The sequence below is a fragment of the Labrus mixtus genome, chromosome 19 (genome assembly GCF_963584025.1).
Source record: "Labrus mixtus chromosome 19, fLabMix1.1, whole genome shotgun sequence".
NCBI lineage: Eukaryota > Metazoa > Chordata > Actinopteri > Labriformes > Labridae > Labrus > Labrus mixtus.
The window spans coordinates 23,170,377-23,190,516 of NC_083630.1; the positions used below are offsets into that span (position 1 = coordinate 23,170,377).

The window sequence follows — 20,140 nt, forward strand, 5'->3', positions numbered from 1 at the left end:
CCGGGAAAATATAGAGACCCTACACACTCACACTCAATTACACAGACATCCAATGATTGCAAAAATCACTTACTCGTAGTCGTACCTGCATCCCAAATTGGACTTGTGGTGGGGGGAAAAGGTTCCCCTGCTGACCGAACGGCTGCCGCGGGCCCATGAAAGGTCTTGGTTGGTTTGGCGGGCCTCCTTGTTGATTCAAGCCCACCATCCCCTGGTGACTCTGATGGGGAGGGATGTTGGGTCTTTGGGGTTCTCTGGGGAAGAGTCCTAGTGGACCTGGGTTCGGCTGGTTGAAGGTTGGTCCAGGCGGGCCGAAGCCCATGTGGCCCTGGCCGGGCAGCTGCTGCTGCTGCTGATGGTGGAGGTTGTGGCTGTTGTTCATGAGAGGGCTGGGGCCCTGGTGATCAAACATGTGCTGCCCGGCAAACCGTGTTGACTCAGTGCGCTCTTTGCACATGCAAGGGGGAAGGCCAAAAAACAACAGAGATGTCAGTATTCTGCCTTGTGAGGCAATTTTAATCCATCAGTAACTCCCTCTCAAGATGCAATGTGTAAAAATGTTAGAACAAGGGAAAAGAGGGCTATCAAGGTAGACAACCGAGTGGATTTTATACAACTCTGTGTTAACCCTGTCAGGGAAATCAGTGAATCAGAATGTAGATGTGTAATGCAGATTCCAAGGCTCATTCAGATGTATATATATACACATGAATTTAACATGAGTGCTGCTATGAGAGCGGCAGAAAGCTAGCAGCATACCCTGTAGGTACACCGCCAGAGGTGATGTCGAATAGGATTAAATATGCTAAGAGAGCTTTGTAACCCTCGTCAATGCTGGGGTATAGGACTCACCTCCCATAAAGAGGGGCTCTCTGTCTTGGGGGCCTTGAGGTGGCTGGTTCCTAAAGGGCTCCATGTGATGAGGGGGCCGCTGGGGCTGGCCAAAATTACCCGACATGTGCTGCTGGAAGTCTCCCGCTCCCTGGGAAGAACACAAAACTCATGCATGATAGGCCATACTGGGAACTCAATAATCACAAACAAATTAAAGTAATGAAAAATGGGAATTTGTTTAGGAGAATTCCATTGTGCAAGGGGGCGCTTGTAATTGGAAGGCTGGTGGTCATTAAAAAGACACAGAATCGTAGGATATAAACATCAATATGCATGCCAGTATTAAAGAAAACCCTTCAGCCTGAATTCATGAGCTAACCTGCATTAACGCTACCTCTGGCTTTGTTGATAAACCTTCTAAAAGCCTGTCTCTTACAAGGAAAGGGTATTTCAGGAAGGGATGAGTGCCCTCACCTTTGTTTCAACCACTTTGTATGTTCCACAGCTTTCTAATCATCGCATGCACGTTACTCCCAGTCTATCTACCAAGGAAAACTAGATAACAACCCATTAATCCCTCCTTGGGATTCCAATCCCCCTCATAACCGTCTCCTTTATTCTTTTAAGCATCCATCTCTGTTGAAAAATTAACCTGCTATTCAACACGTGGCACTTCCACAAATGGGCTTCTTGCCTCCTCCGAGCCTATTGTAAATTACTTAAGATGCTATCAAGGCTTAATCCATCTTTATTCCGCTGCTACGTTAGCGGTATTTAGAGAGGAGAGGCGTTCGAGAGCTAGAAGGCCAGAGTCTCAAAAACTTGCTTAACAGAAAGTTAATCAAAGGGGGCTTACGAAGATTGGGGGGGGGGGGTTGGGGGATCACAACAGGGGTGCACTCGCATCGTTCTAAAAGGTCAAGACAGGCAGGTTTGCACAAAGAGGACTCTGGTGTCCGTTATAATACCTCTTAAATAACAGCTCATCCTCTCTCAGTTAATCCTTGATAAACAGGCTGCGGGCTACTCGATATGTAAGTGATGCGAGGATAAGTTCTTAGCAGTGAGACATTTATAATGGAGAGGGGCCAAATGTCAAATTACTGTTTTGTAAAGAAAGGAAATGTGCAGGTGGAGAGATGGAGTGTTGTAGTACTCGAAATCTGTCTTGGTCTGAAGACCGGTATCGAGACCACTTTTTGAAGGTCCTGTCTCAGAATCTAAAGCATTTTTACTCGGTCTTGTCTCGCTCTCAGACTGGGAGGACTCCGGATTTTAAATCAAGACCGGTCAAGACCACCACTGCCAGGCTATTTTTCCTGTGATTAGAAGGTAAACAGCTCTTTTTAAAAGAACAAATTACTTCCAATTCAATTGTAGTTTGATTTTTATTAGGACCCGACCGATATGAGATTTTAGGGGCCGATACCAAAATCGACATTCGAGAGAGAAATAGTCTGATACTGAAATATTGGCCGGTGTCTTTCTAAGATCCATGTTCGATCTTCAGAGAAAATAAGGTGATACTGATAGTCACTGGAAATGCTGATATCGGCCGATATTATCGGCTGGCCGAAATTTTCGGTTTACCGGTCCAGCTCTAATTATTTATCCCCCGGTTACGGCCGCAACCTTCCCGGTGTCACGGTGTAATTGAGTGACACGCCCCCTGCACACAAATTGAGGATTATTCTGAGATTTTTCTGGTCTTGGAGCACTCTGTTCTTGGTTAGTCGGGTCTTGACTACAACACTGGAATTTGTATTATCTACTTAAAGATGATTACGATACAGACTGCAGGCACAGAGTGAGCAAAGAGTCAAAAATCTGTGACTGTGTTAAAAAACGTGTGATATTGAATCAAATAAAAATAAAGCCCTTCCTATCAAAACGTCTCGAGTATTGTGTGTGGCATGTGCCATCTTCATTTTGTGGTTAAACTGAATGTCATTATTAAAAGCAGATTAAATATTCAAATAACTTTAATTGGCACTCAGATTAATATTTCAAAAGCAGTCTCCACCAGCGAATTTTCTTTTTAATGCAGTGATACTAGAGGCTATGACCCCCCCTCCTCCCTCCCCGTTCGCCCGGTCTTTTAACAATTAAATTTGATGGGATGATAATGTATGATAATCATGAGTAATCAGGTGCCCACTGGTAAATGGAATGTAGCCGGCTGCTATGTCACCTGCATTTCAAATTGTGTCCTTGGCAACGGTGGCCAAAAACGCGATTGACAGCTGTGGGCAATCCAACACTATGCTCTTCATCAGCCCAGTAGTCTGCACGCCCTTCCAAACCTCACGGTCTACTGTCTGATAGGAGGCAAAATAAACAGCTCCCTGCTACCGTGCTAGCAACATCCTGCACTATCAACGACCTCGGGGAGCCGGCGCTGCACAATACTGACACAGAAGGAATAAATATGCCTTTGTTTCTATATCTTTGTTTTGTTTTTCTTTTTTTTTTGTGGGCAAAGGCTGACATCGATGTGAAAGCCTGGCTCATTTGGCAGAAAGGTTGTAAATCCAACAGAATGCAATTGGTTGCAGCTATTTCCCAATGGCTAATTTGCATAAATCCATACAAAATGCACTTTGCAGGAAGATGTCAGTCAGCACCAGCAGCACCTGATGCCTGGGCATCATTAACGAGAAGTAACTAAGTAACTAAGGGCACTTTGTCTGACTTTTGGGTGAGCCGTTTTGCCTCGATACAGTAATTACTTTAAAGGCATGTCCGTCATCTCTTGGATGGGGTTCTTTGTGAGTGAAATAAAGGACCTTTTCTTGCAGGAAATAACTGACTTAAGAACCCTTTTCTCTGACATGAAATTCAGACCTTCAGAATATACGGTGCTAAAAGGCAAGAGGCTCAACTAAGGCCCCATCAAGCCTCCACTATGTTTCATTACTACAAAATACCGTTCAAAAAGGTCTCGGTGCCTTTGGGACACAAACTTGTGGAAAGTGAATTTTAACTGGAAGTATATCCTGGTTTCGAAATTCCATTATGTGCCAAGCTGGCTAGTCTGAGCCCCAGTCCATCCATGAAGAGTTGCTAACTAAGTCCCGCTCCTGCAGCTCCGACCTCCAAAAGTCTACCGCCTAAAGCCCCTATCACGCATTTCCAGTTGTGCAGCCAGACTCGTATCAGTGTTTACAGATTTGCTTTAACAGTGTTTGGCCAGGGCAGGCTGTCTAATTGCCGTAATGATATTGCCCACACAAAAAAGGGGACGCGAACCGTGTTGAGAGGCAGAGAAAGTGAGGCGAAAAAAGGGAGGGAGAGGAGCAGCTGCTACTCACGGGAAATCTCTGAGGACCCACAGCAGGTCTGGGCTGGCTCTGAGCAGGAGGCATCAAGGGCACTGCAATGAGATAGAGAGGGGGAGAGAAGGGAGGGAGGGAGGGCAGGAAGAGGAGAGGAGAGGAGGGGCAGAGGGGGGAGAAAAATGAAAATGAGGGGCAGTAGGCAGAGAGAGGGTGGTGATAGCAGAAAGGGAGGAGCCCATTAGACATCTCCATGCTGAAGGCTGTTCCACAGGCTTACATGATACATTTTATGTTAGAGTTGCCCCTCACATCTTTACACAGCTGAGTTCAGACCAGAAAGCTCACAGAAATATGAAGGATATGAAAATAAAATAAAATATAATTTGGTTTTATTTGGAATATGACAACTAGGTAATTCAAAAATCCAAGATTGTATACTGCTGGGTATAAAAACAAATGTGTTGCTTTAATTGAGTATGGAAGAGAAACATTCAAGTGGAATCCACCACTCACATAAACACAACACAAATAACACGCATGTACACAAAAACATGCACACACACTCACACTTAATCATAACCACAGGCAATCCCCGATTTTCCAGTCTTCCTCTCGGGAGCAAAACCCAAACGTGCACATACACACACACAAATCTGTGCTACCACGCTTTACTAACAAAATTTCAATCTTGGCCTGGACAGACAGGCCAGATAAACCAATCTCAGGGAATGAAATGGTGATGCGGCCAGAAGAAAAAAATGGAGGATAAACCCATTACTGGCTGAGAGAGCTATTCACTTGTCATTCAAGCAAACAACAAAGTGACATTCTAATCCAGACACCTTTCAGGACAATGTAAGGATAACTGTCAGCCATGACGGCATCATACACCTCCACTCAACATCTCACTGATTAACTAGAGCTGCACAATCGCGGATCAAATTACGCTCAGGATTTTCACATGCAGAGAAAACACAAAATTTATAATTCTCTTCATGCGGACTGTAACTCTGTGGGTTGTCCTGGATTGTCATGTTAACTTTGCATTCATGATCTTAATCAAACAACTTACTGCCAACAGCTTGAATTACCTTAAAAACCCGGTGTATAGGGCGCCAAAAAGCTGGCTGCGTCCTATATACGGGTGCGATAAATATACCAGTATAAAATGCTGAAAACTGCGCCGTCACTACCGAGCGTGTGGACACCACCGTCACACAGCAGATGACCTGAAAAATGTTCCTGCATTCATTGTTGCTTGCAAGCTGTGGGGATACATAGCGACGCAGACCAGACTGGCAGCGCCACTTTTTAACATCTTTTCTCCGTCATTAGCTCAAAATCCTGCATTTAAAGAAAGCGGTGGCCTTGTGGAGTGCTGGACTGATTGATAGACTCCTCATTTAAAGTCAATGATCAGTGAAGGTGGACAAGGAGATGTGCGGGCTGTCGATACTTCATATGGTTCATGTCTTGAACCATAGGCTGAGAGATCAGCTACCCTACTGAAGATAGCAGGAGTGCAAACTCTGCAAAGCGATATCAAATGATACTACAAGAGCGACACAGAAACTGCACTTTTACAATTGCAAGTAGACAGTTGAAACCTTTTTTCCTCTGAGAGACTCCCAAACACAGATTGCATCTCATATACCGGTGCAATAAATATTCAAGATTTTACGGTAAACACTACAGAGAAAAATAATGAACCCACAGCATAGACAATCCATTGACTTGTAATTATACTCTTATTGCAAATCCTTAAAAAAAACACATTTCTAACCATTTTAATACAGTGAATCTTTAGTACACATGAACTCTGACGCTTACTAAACTGGTTTAAATCAAGAGTAGCAACCACACAAAAAAATCAGTTATGAATTATATGTACGGAAGTTTATTTTAAAAACCCAAAACAGAGCAGACATGACGTCTCTCTCGCACAGTTTCATTAAAAATCTTACAAAGTGAGAGTGGATAAACCTACCTTGTACTGAGGATGACGTGGGCCCTCTGAAATGTGGGTTAATATGGATGTTTTTGGGAGCTGGCGGCGGCTGCTGCTGCTGGTGATGCTGGGGGAAGTTGGGTGGCGGGGAGCTCATCATTCGTGGCGGTGGCTCCATCTGGGGCCGTAAGGGCGGGGAGCGGTGAGACATGTGCGGGGGGATGAGGGGCTGCAGGGGCTGCTGGTTGAGCGGGCGCCCATGGTCTTGGAAGGGATGGGGTCCTCTTGGACGTGAGGGTTGGTGGTGCTGCTGGGAGTGCAGTTGCTGCTGATGAAGCTGATGAGGATGAGGCATGCGGGAGGATTGCTGTTAATTGGAAAGAGATGGGGGAAATGGAGAGGAGGGAAAAATCAAGACAGCCTGTCAAAACATATTTCTTTATCTGATTTCACCGCTTGCAGCCACGTGATGACACATCAACGAGTCATATTCACAAGCTGCATACAACTGAAGACAACATTCATGGAGATCACAGTCTGCAAATATCAGCCAGAGATGCTATGACTGCTAAATGAAGAATAATTATAATAGGTGAATGGGTCCTTGATAATTGGCCAGTCTATCTGGTTCAGCTACCAAACAATCAAACAAACAAATAAACAAACATGCCAGCGACCAAATTAGTCCAGTGGTTAAACACAAGGTATGTTGTAAAGAGAACGAGCTCATTAACGAAAATCGAGTGTGTTTGTGGTGTTGGCATGTCGTCCATCCGTCATGTAAGTTTTCACACCAGTGTTGATGTTCTTGTTTTGAAATTTGACAACCTAATATCGTTAAATTAAAAGGTCCAATCAGTGAGATGTGTAGTGAGTGAAATGATAAAGGTATCTTACCATATGATCAGACATTAAGGAAACATGCTATGTTGAAGTGCTGGCTTCTCTGACAACAATGCAGCAGTCAGTATGTCCTCCTTCTAACTTTAGATTCTGCTCCTGAATGCTCTGGATTTGTTTGGACCAGAGAAGGTAGGCGCTTTTAAGGCACCACCCCCACACGGCCGTTTTGGACGCCCTTCGGTTTGCCAGATATGAGAGCAGTTCTCAGGTCAAACCAACAGGTGTTGCAGCGATGGAAGCGGGCAAGACAAGTGGTTCAGATAGAAGTGATTGTACCCGACCTAAAAAGCCTCTGCATGTTTCTAATAAGCTCCACGAGCAGAAACGTGCTCAAACTAGGATCAATATTGGAGATGCTCTTTGAAAAATGGAGAGAGGTTAGAACGCAGAAAGGTTTACAGAACACTACCGCGTCTGGTGAACATTTCTGCACACTCTTTGGGTTTTTCTATTTTTTCCACAAAATGTTGCTTTGATTAAAAGCTCAAAGTCATTCAGGGGTCAAATCAAAATGAAAGTTTCTAAATTGTGTTGATTATTATTTAGGTCATATGTTGACTTTTTTTTTTTCCTTTAGTCCTTCAGATGGTCCTGTATGAACTGATGAGCCGTGTAAATCAAAGGATTAAATGCTTGGAGCGATATCTAATAATAAAAGCCCACAAGGAACTAAATCCTGGGCAAAGAACAATTTTGTAAAACGCTGTCTAAATGGACGACTGCCAAATGCTGCTCTAATCCATATATCAACACTGATAAGGGGGGAGAGTGTTGTGACATTATTCACGTTTAAACAACTACAGCTTTGGAGGTCTTAGACGGAAAGGAGAGCAGCAGCAAGCTAAACAAGTGTCAAGTTTATGGAAGACTAAACTCGTTTCGACTGTGACAAAAGAAAGGAGGTTAAAAGGAAAACCTGATCGCCCCCTTTGGTGAAACATGAACCGTTTTTCACATCTGTACTACTGAAAATATCTTGATAATTTCAGGAGGACTGCTCCGGATATTCTCCTGACCTGGTTGTTCACACATGCACCTCACAGCAGGAGACTATCCCTGGCTCTATTCTGACTGCCGTTTCAAGCTGCGAATATTTACGTCAAGGTGAATTCTCCTGATTATATCCTGCTGCATTCTCACATCAGCTCACCCTGAAAATATCAGGAGTGTTTCAGGAAGTGTGAAAGCTCTTTGTGACTTTTCCTTTAGGGTTATTCGGTGGGTAAAAACAATGGCTTACCTGCATGCCCATGTTTCCCATCAGGGGGATCCGCTGGTCGTTCATTCTCCCTCTGTTTCCTCCTCTAAAATCTGTCATTCCAAAAGGTGTGAAGCCTCCTCTTCCTCTGCCTCCTCTCCCTCCAAATCCTCCTCTCCCTCGGCCTCCGTAGCGGTTTTGTCTCTTCTGGCGTTCTTGTTCCTCAAACTGCATCAGATCTCGTTTGGCCTTCTCCGACAGTTCTAATGGACGTGAGGAACAGAGAAAGAGATCACGTCTTTATTAGTAAAAAAAAGAAATGCTGATGAAGATCTTTTACGGTGTAGAATAAAGTACAAATTTGAGACTTTTCTGTGCTCATGCATAAGCACGGTATGGGACAACTGGGCCTAGTGTGAGTGTGCCCAGCAGGAAAAGGTTGTACCTAGTGTTTCCGGGATATTCCTCCTATTACTGCCCGCATCAGCCAAACGTGCAACAGCGCCATCCTTTCTCTCCGATTTGAAGCGTATGCGACCAGACCCTTCATCTTCCTCGTCCTCTTCATCCGATTCCTCCTTTGTTTCAGCCTCAGCTTCATTTTCAAACTGGAAACATTTTCAGAGGTTAGAATTTTTGTTTAGCCTCCTAAACGGTTTTAAAAATGATGGTCAGAGGAGACAAACTTGATATGTTCCTCATGGTTTGCAGTGCATCTTTATTTCTTATACCTGCTGAGCTGCAACATTAGCTAATTAATCAATTAGCAAACTGAACACATTAATATTCCACTCTACCAACACTTTAATTTAGTAATCAATACTACAACAGTGTGGTTACAGAAGTAAAAATCCTGTTCATTTTCTACATAGCGGATTTGATTATAAGCCGTGATGTCATAACCACCACAGGTAGACTGACCACGAGCTACCTGAGTGTGAAACGATGGTTTATGCTCCTGTACAAGACACGAGTTTGTTTGTTTGATACCAACCTCCTTTTAAGACAAAAAAATGGTTTATTCACGATATCAGGGAAAAGAACTACACTACCCACGACCACAGAGTGTCTGATTGGTGGAGCTTGCTGTTACCATGGCAATGTTTCCCTCCCCTCTGCGCCGGATTGTTCGGTAGCAGGCTAGCTGGTTAGGTAGCTGACACGGATCTTAAAATATTTTCAACATTTAACGATGAATATCGATCTAAATCTTAAAGGCAGGGTTGGTCATTTTTCAAAAACTAGCATGATTTTTAAAGTAGCATTCTACATCAAGCCCCTCCCCTCTGTGGTCCCTCTAAAGCCACGCCCCTCACTTCAATACCGTTGCTCCAGAAGCGGACCTCAGCTCATCGCTTGCATTGTGTAGAAATTACGTCGTCTCATTCAGCGTTAAGTAAACACACAGTATATCGGTGACGCGCTTTGAGTGTGGGCTATAGTGCACGCGCACAAGAGGGAGACAGGGAGGCGCCTGATTGGTTCATCAGATTGGTACCTCGTGGCAGACATTGGTGGAAGTTTTTACAGGCTTACAACTGCTACAGATGACAGATTTTCTTTGTTCCTTTTTCAGAGAACATGAGTTATTAATTTCTGTCAGGACCTAAAGACAATTTCAACAAAAATCTTTAAAAAAAATTACAAAACCCTGCCTTTAATTCTCTAAATTACCTTATTGAGATAAAAAAAAATCAGACGTTAAAACATTTCACACAACAAGAGCAGATCGGCTGGAGTCAATCCTTAGCGTGCAGAGTGCTAGAGGTGTTATCGATATAGAGCGTCGGAGCATACCTCCTCTGTGTCGGGGACCTGAGAGCCCTCGGCTGTATCTTCATTCTCCTCTTCCTGCTGCTCTCCTTCCCCTACATCCTCCTCTGCCTCAGGGGCCGCCGCCTGTTGGACGCCATGTCCATCCATAGGTTCGTCGTAGGAGGTTTGATAATCATCATCCTTAAAAAGATCACACGGATGATACAGAACAGTTGAAGAGGTAACAACCCCTCGATAAGGATCATTTTTTGTGTTTTTTTCATAGACAAAAATAAAATCTAAAGAAAATAAGACAAACCCCATACAGAGCGTAAAGGCAAACATTGAAATGTTATGGGGAGGATTTTAGGGAGACACCATGTAAGCCCCCCTCCCGACCCAAATTACCATAACAGTGGGAGCCGGGCTTCATTACTATTCCTGACAGCATTTGAAATTCAATGAGATGTAAATGTTTGACATGATATACAGAAAAGCAGGCACAGATAAAAAACTAAAAAAACACACTTCTCCCCAGTTCAATGATGTTGAAAATATCATTGACTGACTGCTCGCAAATCACGCCGTTATTGGCTGCGCTGCGAGTTCATGACTCCATGCCAAAAACATCTCCCAGACGTAAACATTGTAGGAGATGACAAATCAGTTTTTACTGCTTCATAGGGAAACACCACTCCAAGAAATGAAGCCGCCGCCTTTTCATGAAACCCCACGTCTTGAGATGCTCAAGCATAGTAGCTCCTCATGCTGGTATCAGAGTTAACCATCAGCCTCAGACAAAAACTCATCGCTAAATAAGGTCAGACTGTAGGTCACACAAAAGTGTTTGGTGTTGCGCTCCATTAACCTGCCAAACAGCAGCACACATTAATGCAGAAAAGAAGAAGAGCAACATTCGGCAAACAAGACGGATGGACAGGCTGCCCCGAGGGAACGCGACCGCTTAATCCTTTAAACTGTTCCACACAGAACTCAATGAATACCGTGGCGAGCAAAATGTCAGGGCCAGGCAGGTGACGTGACCTTGTGAACAGTTTATTGCACATGATATAAACACGCCCACACCTGCAGACATTTACCCCAAAAACACAAAATAAGCACCCACTTGTGCTGCACGCCCTCCGCAAGAAGGTCAACATCTTATCTTTCTTTGGAGCGGGGGAGGAAGGCTAATATATCTCTGTCAGGTGCCAAACACCATCACACCTTGGTAAATGGACCATAACGGACATTTGCACATGGATCTGGTCTTATCTTTGATCCTCTTAGTCCCGGCTAAGAGGGAAGGGGAAACGAATGAAAGGAAAACTGGCATCAATCATTAGAAAACTGTATGGGGTGTCCTCGGGAAGGTCAATAATCTTTTCACCTGCATGAGACTTTATCAGATCCAGTCTAAAAGCCTGAGATAAAAGCCCCTCACATTAACCTCCGCCGATTGGCAGCACATCTCCCCGACACAAAGCGGCTTCTTACTCCCCCGAAGATACAGGCCCAAGGTCACAATGGCACGGGATGTGGCGGCGACAGCAAAGCGTTACCTCATGCCAAACAAGCCGTCAACACAAACTTTGTCAGCAAGATGGAGAAATTAACTGGCAGGAGGTGATAATGAATCCACTCTTTGCCTGCCCAAAATCACCAACCAACATCTCCCTCACCTGAATAGATTTTCGATTCCTTGCATGTCCCAGACGGAGACAGACAATCTGACATTATCTCTCAGACACAATAGAGTCAGGCAGAAAGGGAGCTGGAGGACATGTGCATGCATGTGTGTGTTTTTGTATCTTCTATATGTGAATAAGCAAATGTGAGTACTCACTTGAAATTCACCGTCTAAGGGCTCATTGATTTGGATGTCAAGTACTTGATCATCACCCTCAGCCTGCTCTCCAGTGTAATCCATTTGATCCTGGCTGTATTCCTCTGTGTACTCCTCCTCCCCCCCTTGCTGGTAGCCCCCCTCCTCGCCTACATCCCCTTCTTCACCCAGGTTCACGACGTCATCTGTGTAGTCTGCTCCCTGCAAGTTGTTCTGCTGCTCGTAGGATGTGCCTAAGCTGTATGTGGCATTCAGGCTCACATCCTGACCGCTGAAAACAAACAACAGAAACAGAAGACAGTGATTTATTTTTATTTAAAAAGGTGCAGAAGTTGATGCTTTATTAAATCAGCGTTAAAACTGAAAACAAAACGTACCTCATATTTATATCTTCATCATCACTTTGCAGAAGGTCATCGTTCAGCTCCTCGTCAGACACTTCCGAGGGATTCTGAAACAAAACATTAACAACCATTACTGCGAGCACTTTTAAAAATCATATTCTACACTTGATAGTACGCATTTTCATGAATTCATACATTTTGGTAACTTTGTGAATGAACCATTTAAATCTGTCTACCATCTAATAGTAGCTCTTCTCTTAGGTTGAAGCTGTAACCATATCTATGTAAAACATCTCAGAGCAGCAGAGTTATATTTGGTTTTGAGCCAACTGTCTGTTGTAAGCAAAGGTTTGCTAAGAATAAAATGTATATGTCTGATATTTACGAGTCAAGCTGATGTCTTCTTTCCTGCCTTATAGAGATGTACCAAAGTAGCCAAGTATTTGTAGGATGTACCTTCTAGCAGAATATAAGCAAGTCTGTGAACATAGAAACTTTGTCAGTACTTTGTCGGTTCGTGATTGTTAACAATTTGTGTTCTGTTGTAACTGTCTGACCGAGTCTGTTTCGTGATTTCATTAAATTTACACAGCAGCAACAACCCCCACCCAACAACACTTCTTCCGTTGTTTGTCCGTGTGTAAGGTGTGGGGGCAGGGGACCACCTCCCACCCCAAAGGATGCTCTATTCCCATGTGGTGAAGGCAATATGGGCAGGTCAACAGGGCTCTTTTTTGTCCACTGTACTTCCTCTCGGTTCACATCAACACTTCCCCCTGCGGAGGAGCCACCTGCCACAAGTCCACCTCTATATTTTTTCTAAATATTCGACCAACACTAACACCCAGTGCATACGATACCATTTCCTACAAGCCAAGTGTTTCTATGCATCAAGCATAAAATCTAAGTAAACACAGCAGTGAGACTGATAGGGCTTTCAAACTAGCAGAAAACTCCTTAAAAAACTACTTTTTATTTGCAGGACAAGCTGCATGTGTGAATGCAAATCGACAATTTTTTCTCCTGCCAGAACCAGAACCAGTAGTACCTTTTCTGCAGAAAAGTCTGAGTTAGCTGATGAGAGGAAAATTCACCTCAAGCAAGTGGGAGGGGACGTTTCTATCCTGTTACCGCTACGATCTCTGTGCTCTAATGAACCTGCTGCATTATGTTTCCTGTTCGCCAGTATGTTCTTCTCCACTCATTAGTTCAGATTGAGATTCTGTTCAACTACACGTAGCATTGATAGAAAGACAAATATTCTCATTATAGCGGACTCTGTTGTTCCGGCACAGCGGTAGCTCCACATGGACACACAGTCAGACGTTTCACACCCAGCGCTACACTCCCCCGCTGACTCCGCTGATCCTGTCTCACCGGAGACCGGCTCTGTTACTACCTCTGAAGACAGTACAGAGGGGGATCACTTAGTCCCTGCTACATTTAGATTTCAGGCCAAAGTCACCAGGGCATAAATATTGTGGCTTGACGCGGCCGTCTGAATAAGGTTAGGGACAGTCTCCTGCTGTGGAGAATTTCAGGAGCAGTCCTGTGTTATAAAACAGCTCATTTTGTTTTCTTACCTTTTTACCTGACAGCCAATCCTCCCCCAACAACTCCTCTTCCAAATCACTTTGAAGGAGAAAAACAAATAACAGGTTAGCTCAAGTCAGATAAAACTGAGTCATAGCATTCTCTCCTGCATTAATACATGGCTTGTTTTTTTAATGCATATTTCAGTGTGGTATATCAATGGTTTTCTCTGTGTTCAAGCTGCATCATACATTTGCATCGGGACTAAAACAAACGATGAAACTACAACATGTTGCATTTTCTATCCGTAAGTCTTGTAGAACCATGAGAAAATAAAAAGATGCTTTACCTCTCTAGATCATCTTCATCACCTCTCCTCCTGCGTAAACGCTCAGCCCCGGGCTTTTCATATTCATCAAAGTCAAAATCTGCAACAGAAAGACAAGACGGTGTTCTTTACACATTGCTCCTTTCAAAGCGGTCGACATTCCCTGCATTCATGTGGCGTCGGACACATCGGAAAAAGACGAGTTTCAGAGTTGGAAAATGCAAATGAACGTCTGCTCAAGCCGGAACAACAACTTAGAAACTCGGAAAAGGATTAAGGCGCCCGACTTGCTGACTTGATATCATATTTGTCATCAACATGAGGGGGCGAAAGATATTTTGATTAATTCACATTTTGCACATCAACTTGTTTCTCAAATATAACTTATAACAGAGATATCCCACATTTTCTTCATAGCATCCACGCTGTTTGTTGCTGTTACATCATTTGGATTTTCTGAATTGAAAGCACACGAGCACACTGACTTCCCAAGTCAGAAACTGTGACATCTGAGGAGCACCTGAATGCAGCAATCTGTCCTACTGGCCAGCAACATTTGAAATGCACAGATTATAAGTGATGATGTAGTTTGATTACGTCTGCCGTCGCACTAATCTCATGGAAAAAAGTGACAGCGTCGCACAGTGACGTCAAACGGGGGAGAAACCAGCACACAGTGTGACATTACGAGAACAAAACTCGCCATCTACACAGAAACACCTTAAACTGAGTATCTGAACATCTTCACCCTGGAAGGAGTTTTCCAAAAAGAGTTTTCAATGACCAGAAATGCACAGAAAAATCTACGTTTTCAAAAATACCTGCCTACGTGTGGTCTTGGCCTTAGATTTATTTATATTTTCAAACTCTTTATTTGAATAGAAAATTGTGAACCTTTCTTTTATCCATATCCATTTAAGTATTTAAGTACAAATGCCTTGTTGGTTGTTTGTTTTTCTGTGTTTTTGTTAAGCGTATTGTAGGGATGTAAGATTCATCGTAAAATCGTGATAAATCGATTCAAAGGTCCAGCCCTACTTCTTTGTATCCTTAATTTTAAATCCACAAACTATTTCAACACTAAATGCATCACGGGCCTTAACATGTCAAAACATGCAGCAACACCTGGCTAGTAAAAGAGACTTAGCTTATAGTGTAAGTGTTATGGTACAAAGTAGTGGTGGGCGATATAACGATATTAGATCGTGAAGGATTTTAACGTGCTGACGATCTGCCGAAGCAGGGAGATTGTAGAAACGGGATTATGTGTTTATTCTATTATGCTGCAGTTTATGCTCCGACACAGACGCGTCTCCCTCCCTCCTTTTTTTTGCTCCGCAGCGGTGAAAACAAAAACGAAACTGAAGTCCGCAAAAACAACTCCATCCCGGTTATATGCAACTGTTGTGATACTTTTTCCAAACCGACACGCCGTGAGCAACAGTTAACTTATCTGTATAGTTTGCAGTTAAGTTTACATCTCGGATAGCGACACAAGAAACCGTTTAACGAGCCGGAGAGACATTAACAGTCAGACAGAGCGGAGCTCAGACAGTCAGTGATGAGAGATATAACCCCGGTGTTTAAAATGTTGCTGTCTGTGTTTTCTGCTCTCTCTCAGTTTTTAAAAGTTACTATCAAGCTTCTCCACCTGAAGCTCACCTGTTGTGATAACTGAACCTATAGGGATTACACTAAACGATGTTACAAAGCAGCAGGCAGGTGAGCGTGAGTAACCATGGTGACTGTCTGTCTGTCAATCAACCATGTCCCGCCCCCTCTATGAATTAAACTCTTCTGTCAGTAAAACTTACCTCGATCACAGAATGAACACATTCTGTATTATGTTTGATTATATATAAACTAAACTAAAGTTAGTCCAATGATGTCATGAAAAACAACAAAGGCTGCAGAGCCTGTATGAAGCTCCAGCTGGAGGAACTCTGCAGGGCTAAAATAGAACAGAAACACAAGAACTCAAAGTCTACATGTTTTTAAATGAATGCATCACTGCGTGAAAATGTTCCTGATGAACATAAAAAGAGGACACATAACTAAATCATAATTTCAAAGTGGTGAGGAAAACCTTCAAATTGTTCATAAATATTGATCAAATTGAGGGAAAGACATTTCTGTTGCTAAAGATGTTCTGGGTGAGAGACCTCCAGACCTCCTACAAAGATGTTTTTCAAATAGATTAAACTTGTCAGCGCAGTTTTTGTGCATTTAAAAACATTATACAGGGAAATAAGTTTGGTTGAACTGGTCAGTAACTTACAAATCTGTCTAAAGATCATATCGCCCTCCTCTAACACAAAGTGTCCTCTGATAGTTTTTTATTTAAAATCTAATAAAAAACAACAAAATAATAAAATAAATAGGATTAAGAAAAACAACGTAACTGCGTCATACTGCTGTTTAACCCCAATCCACAACAGCAAGCACGAATAATAAAAACATTTTGTCATTTTAAGACATAAACATAATCAAAATAAATTCGTGTTTTATCCTGAATATTTGCTGTTTATGAAAAAGCGCCTTTCAGTGTTAGCATGGAGGCTACGCGCAGATGCTAACAACAAAGCTAGCGACCTCCAACTTCGACATTTTCTATTATTTAATGGTTATAAACACGAAACACGTATTTTTCCTACCTTAACTGTCATGTTAATGATGTTGCCTAGGTAGTTCGGTAGCTATTATATATTTATCATCAACATCTGGTTCGTGTTAAGCTACTTTAGCTACTCGTAGTTACGGTCTTGTTTGCGGCCTAGGTACGCGCTAACTTAGCTACATGCTAACTTAGCTCCATGGCTAACGTAGCTTTGTCGACAAACCCGCCGGCTTTACTCACCCTGCGCGTTGGCTGACATGGTGCAGTGTTTGACTAATAAACCAGAGGGTGCATTTGATGTTCAGTATTTCGCCATTATGATGATCTTTGGCGAGGGGAAACGGTGTTTAGTATGCAGAAGCAGCGACTCCCATTCACGATCACAGTACAAACATGGCAGAGATGGGCTTGCAGGAGAGATGCATTGTGGGAAAAAAAAAAAATCGCTGACAGACTTGTTTTTTTATGGAGGACTAAAAGTGCCAAAATGAAATATATAAATATATAATTCATTAAATCATTCAATGTGTCATCAATTATTTAATTTTGGAAATAAATCAACAAATATATAAATAAATATATAATTATTTAATTAATTAAATGCATGTGTTATTAAATAATTAATTAATTATATATTTATATATTTCATTTTGGCATTTTTAATCCTCCATAGTTTTTCACCTCCACACCTAAATATTTACATTATATGCTCTACACATGCACGCATTAAATTATAGTTTTTAAAAAAAGGTAAAAAAATTAATAAAATCTTCTTTGAGCACAACTTGTGTACACAATAGATAGATAGATAGATAGATATAGAGATAGATAGATACTTTATTGATCCCGAGGGAAATTCAAAGCATCCAGTAGCAGGTTACAAAGACGTACATAACATGAAACATTTGTTACAATTTAAACCGACAAAACCAACCCAAGTCCAAGTGTGCCATAACCGTGAGGTGTTGTACAGACGTATGGCCAGGGGGACAAAAGAGTTCTTCAGTCTGTCTGTGGAACACTGAACACACTCCTCTGCCTGGTGAAGGTGCTGTGCAGAGGGTGGTGGGTGTTGTCCATGATGGTTTTATCCAATTTATGGATTTATGCACACTACTCAATATACTGGCGCACAAGTAAGATGATACGGAGCCCCTGAAGTCCCAATATGTGAAACAAATAATAAAAATAATACAAAATTTGTATTTTTTAAATATTTTTCTTGTACAGTAGGGTCGATAAATTTACTCATTTAATGCTTCCATAAACATATGCAGATGAGATACCTGCACACAAACTCCTGGTGGGTTGAGGATTGAAACATTTGCTGCTGTTTTTATGTTTTAATTAAAGAGAATATTATTGCATCTATTTAAGCCTGTTTACTTTTTGTGGCTTTTAAATCCAGTGGATTCCTCTGCAATCTTTCAAAATTCTCTAATTGACCACTATTTTATCTGCATGCCTCAGGGTCCTGGAGGTGTGCAGGTCATGGAGAGGTGGGAGATTGCAGCCAATCACCCTCTCTGCAGAATGAATGATACAGTCATGTTTGGGGGCTGAGCCAAAGATGTTGTCTGAGTCTCATAGTGGAAATATAGATTCAAACCCTTTAGTTCTTTGGATCACAGAGCGGAACGAGTCCAGTCTCAGGTCCTCATGACTCCAAAACTTGAATTTGAGGCTGAAGCCATATAGCTTCCTGAGGATCTGTCACTGTTGAACCCCAGGAACTTACTGGAGCGATCCTGCCCACAACACCAAGTTTGTGGTGGATATCTGAAGTAAAGATTCTGATACACTGAAGTGTCTTTGTTATCTTATTGAGCCTTTGAAAAGGGGGTCAGTTAATAGAGAAAGTGTGCAGCAAAATGAAAAACAAGTACAAGACAGGTAACCTTATACCAAGCTGAATACTCCTCCTGGTCTCAGGTTTCGGCTCAGCGGCATGGCAATGAAAGACAAAAATAACAGTTTGAACTGTGTGTTTCAGACGGTTGTTGTGTCTGGTAAGTTTCCTGTTTGCACACAGCAATAAAAGGTCAGCGCAAGTTAGATCAGTAAATTTCCATCACAGTCTACAGCTAGACTACAGCAGGTTTCTAACCCCTAAATTCCTCCTGGGCTGACAAACGTCAACAAAGAGCCCGAGAGACACCAAAGAGAGGTGAGCAGTGAACTGGAGCAGCATTGTATTGGCTCATTAAGGGCTCCCGCGGTGAGGAAGAAGCTATTTTGTAGCACCACATGGTCAATATCTAAAAAGCCAGGGTGATGGAGGGGATCAGCCATGAGGTTTTTAATTTGAGAAAGCGTAAAAGGGGTTCCCGTTGAGAAAGACAGTCTTTGAATTCTGAGGATTTTGTTGAGTCAGTTTTTCCTCTTCTCTTTAAAATAGAAGAGAACACACTATTACAATCACTCATGTGCATACTGCCTTCAAATGCACTCAGCTGTTCTCTTTGGAGTGAGTGAATGTACACCGATGTGATTTAGATTTTTTTTACGTTAAACAGCTGTTTTTCAAAACTGCATGTGATATTTTCTACCCTCACTGGATCCACTTTCCCAGGAATTTTGATTTTACTTCCAAATAGATGTGAAAAGGGGAGCTGTCACACTGTATTACGGCGACCTCAATGATCCTGTGCCCGATCCACATCCAGTGGTTTTCCATAACAATACAAATTAAAGGGTGCAAAGCTGGAGGAGACAAGACTTGTTATTTTCCTTCCATGGGACAGACGTTCTTTGCAAAAAACGTGTCTGCATACGCGCTCGGTATTGTTTGACAGAATTTAAATCCAACTTGGAAGTTGTTTTGTGTGAGACAAAGAGTTCTTGCTGTCATCTAGAAGAATCAGCAACTGTCTTGGGAAAGTAAAAGTGGAGCCTGCGGATCCAGATTATATGGACCTACAGTGAAATAAGAAATACACATTTTTGGAAATGTAGTCATTTATTTTTTTTAAATTGTTCTGCTGTGTTATGTTTGAAGTATAGCTCTGTTTGAGGCGCTTTCTGGAAAGTTTCTGCATTTTTTTTCATAATGAGGAGCCGTGAAAGGACCAAGAGAAGAGAGCTATTAGCCTAACATACTCCAAAGACGAAGATTTACTTTGGCAGATTTGTGGATATCTTAAAAACCCACATGGGAGGCCGGGGATTGCTTTGCTGGTCAGGGATTTTGAGCTTTAATTTGAACATCTTTTATGCAGGAAAATCTGGTTTCTGTGGGTCGATATAAAAGGAAATCCACACCTCACTGTGCCACACTATCATTGTGCATTTTCTGTACAATTCTACAATTAATTTATCAGACGCTTTTATCCAAAGAGACGAACATCAGAGAGTAAGAACAACTCAAACAATGAGAGAGAGAGGAGGAAGATCAGACACTCAGGTGCTGACAGGAAGTGACCAGAGGTAGAGCACAGGTGCTGACAGGAAGTGACCAGAGGTAGAGCACAGGTGCTAACAGGAAGTGACCAGAGGCAGAGCACAGGTGCTGACAGGAAGTGACCAGAGGAAGATCACAACATCAAAAGCTGTTCTT

At 42.5% G+C, this 20,140-nt stretch overlaps 1 protein-coding gene across 3 annotated transcripts in view; it reads right to left on the reverse strand.

The window, feature by feature from the left end:
• rbm33a (RNA binding motif protein 33a) overlaps positions 1-16,997 on the reverse strand; it is a 28,849-nt gene extending 11,852 nt beyond the window's left edge. For 2 of the 3 annotated variants that reach the window (XM_061064784.1, XM_061064786.1), the window contains exons 1-12: positions 16,825-16,997; positions 13,989-14,067; positions 13,690-13,738; positions 12,140-12,213; positions 11,763-12,033; positions 9,959-10,117; positions 8,607-8,769; positions 8,204-8,424; positions 6,100-6,427; positions 4,146-4,207; positions 853-982; positions 74-447 (exon numbers count right to left, since the gene is read on the reverse strand). In XM_061064784.1, the coding sequence (XP_060920767.1) occupies positions 74-447; positions 853-982; positions 4,146-4,207; positions 6,100-6,427; positions 8,204-8,424; positions 8,607-8,769; positions 9,959-10,117; positions 11,763-12,033; positions 12,140-12,213; positions 13,690-13,738; positions 13,989-14,067; positions 16,825-16,843 (1,929 nt within the window). In that variant the 5' untranslated portion in view covers positions 16,844-16,997. The remainder of the gene's footprint in view (positions 1-73; positions 448-852; positions 983-4,145; positions 4,208-6,099; positions 6,428-8,203; positions 8,425-8,606; positions 8,770-9,958; positions 10,118-11,762; positions 12,034-12,139; positions 12,214-13,689; positions 13,739-13,988; positions 14,068-16,824) is intronic. The other variant, XM_061064785.1, reaches the window with a different exon arrangement.
• Between the last annotated feature and the right edge of the window lie 3,143 nt (positions 16,998-20,140).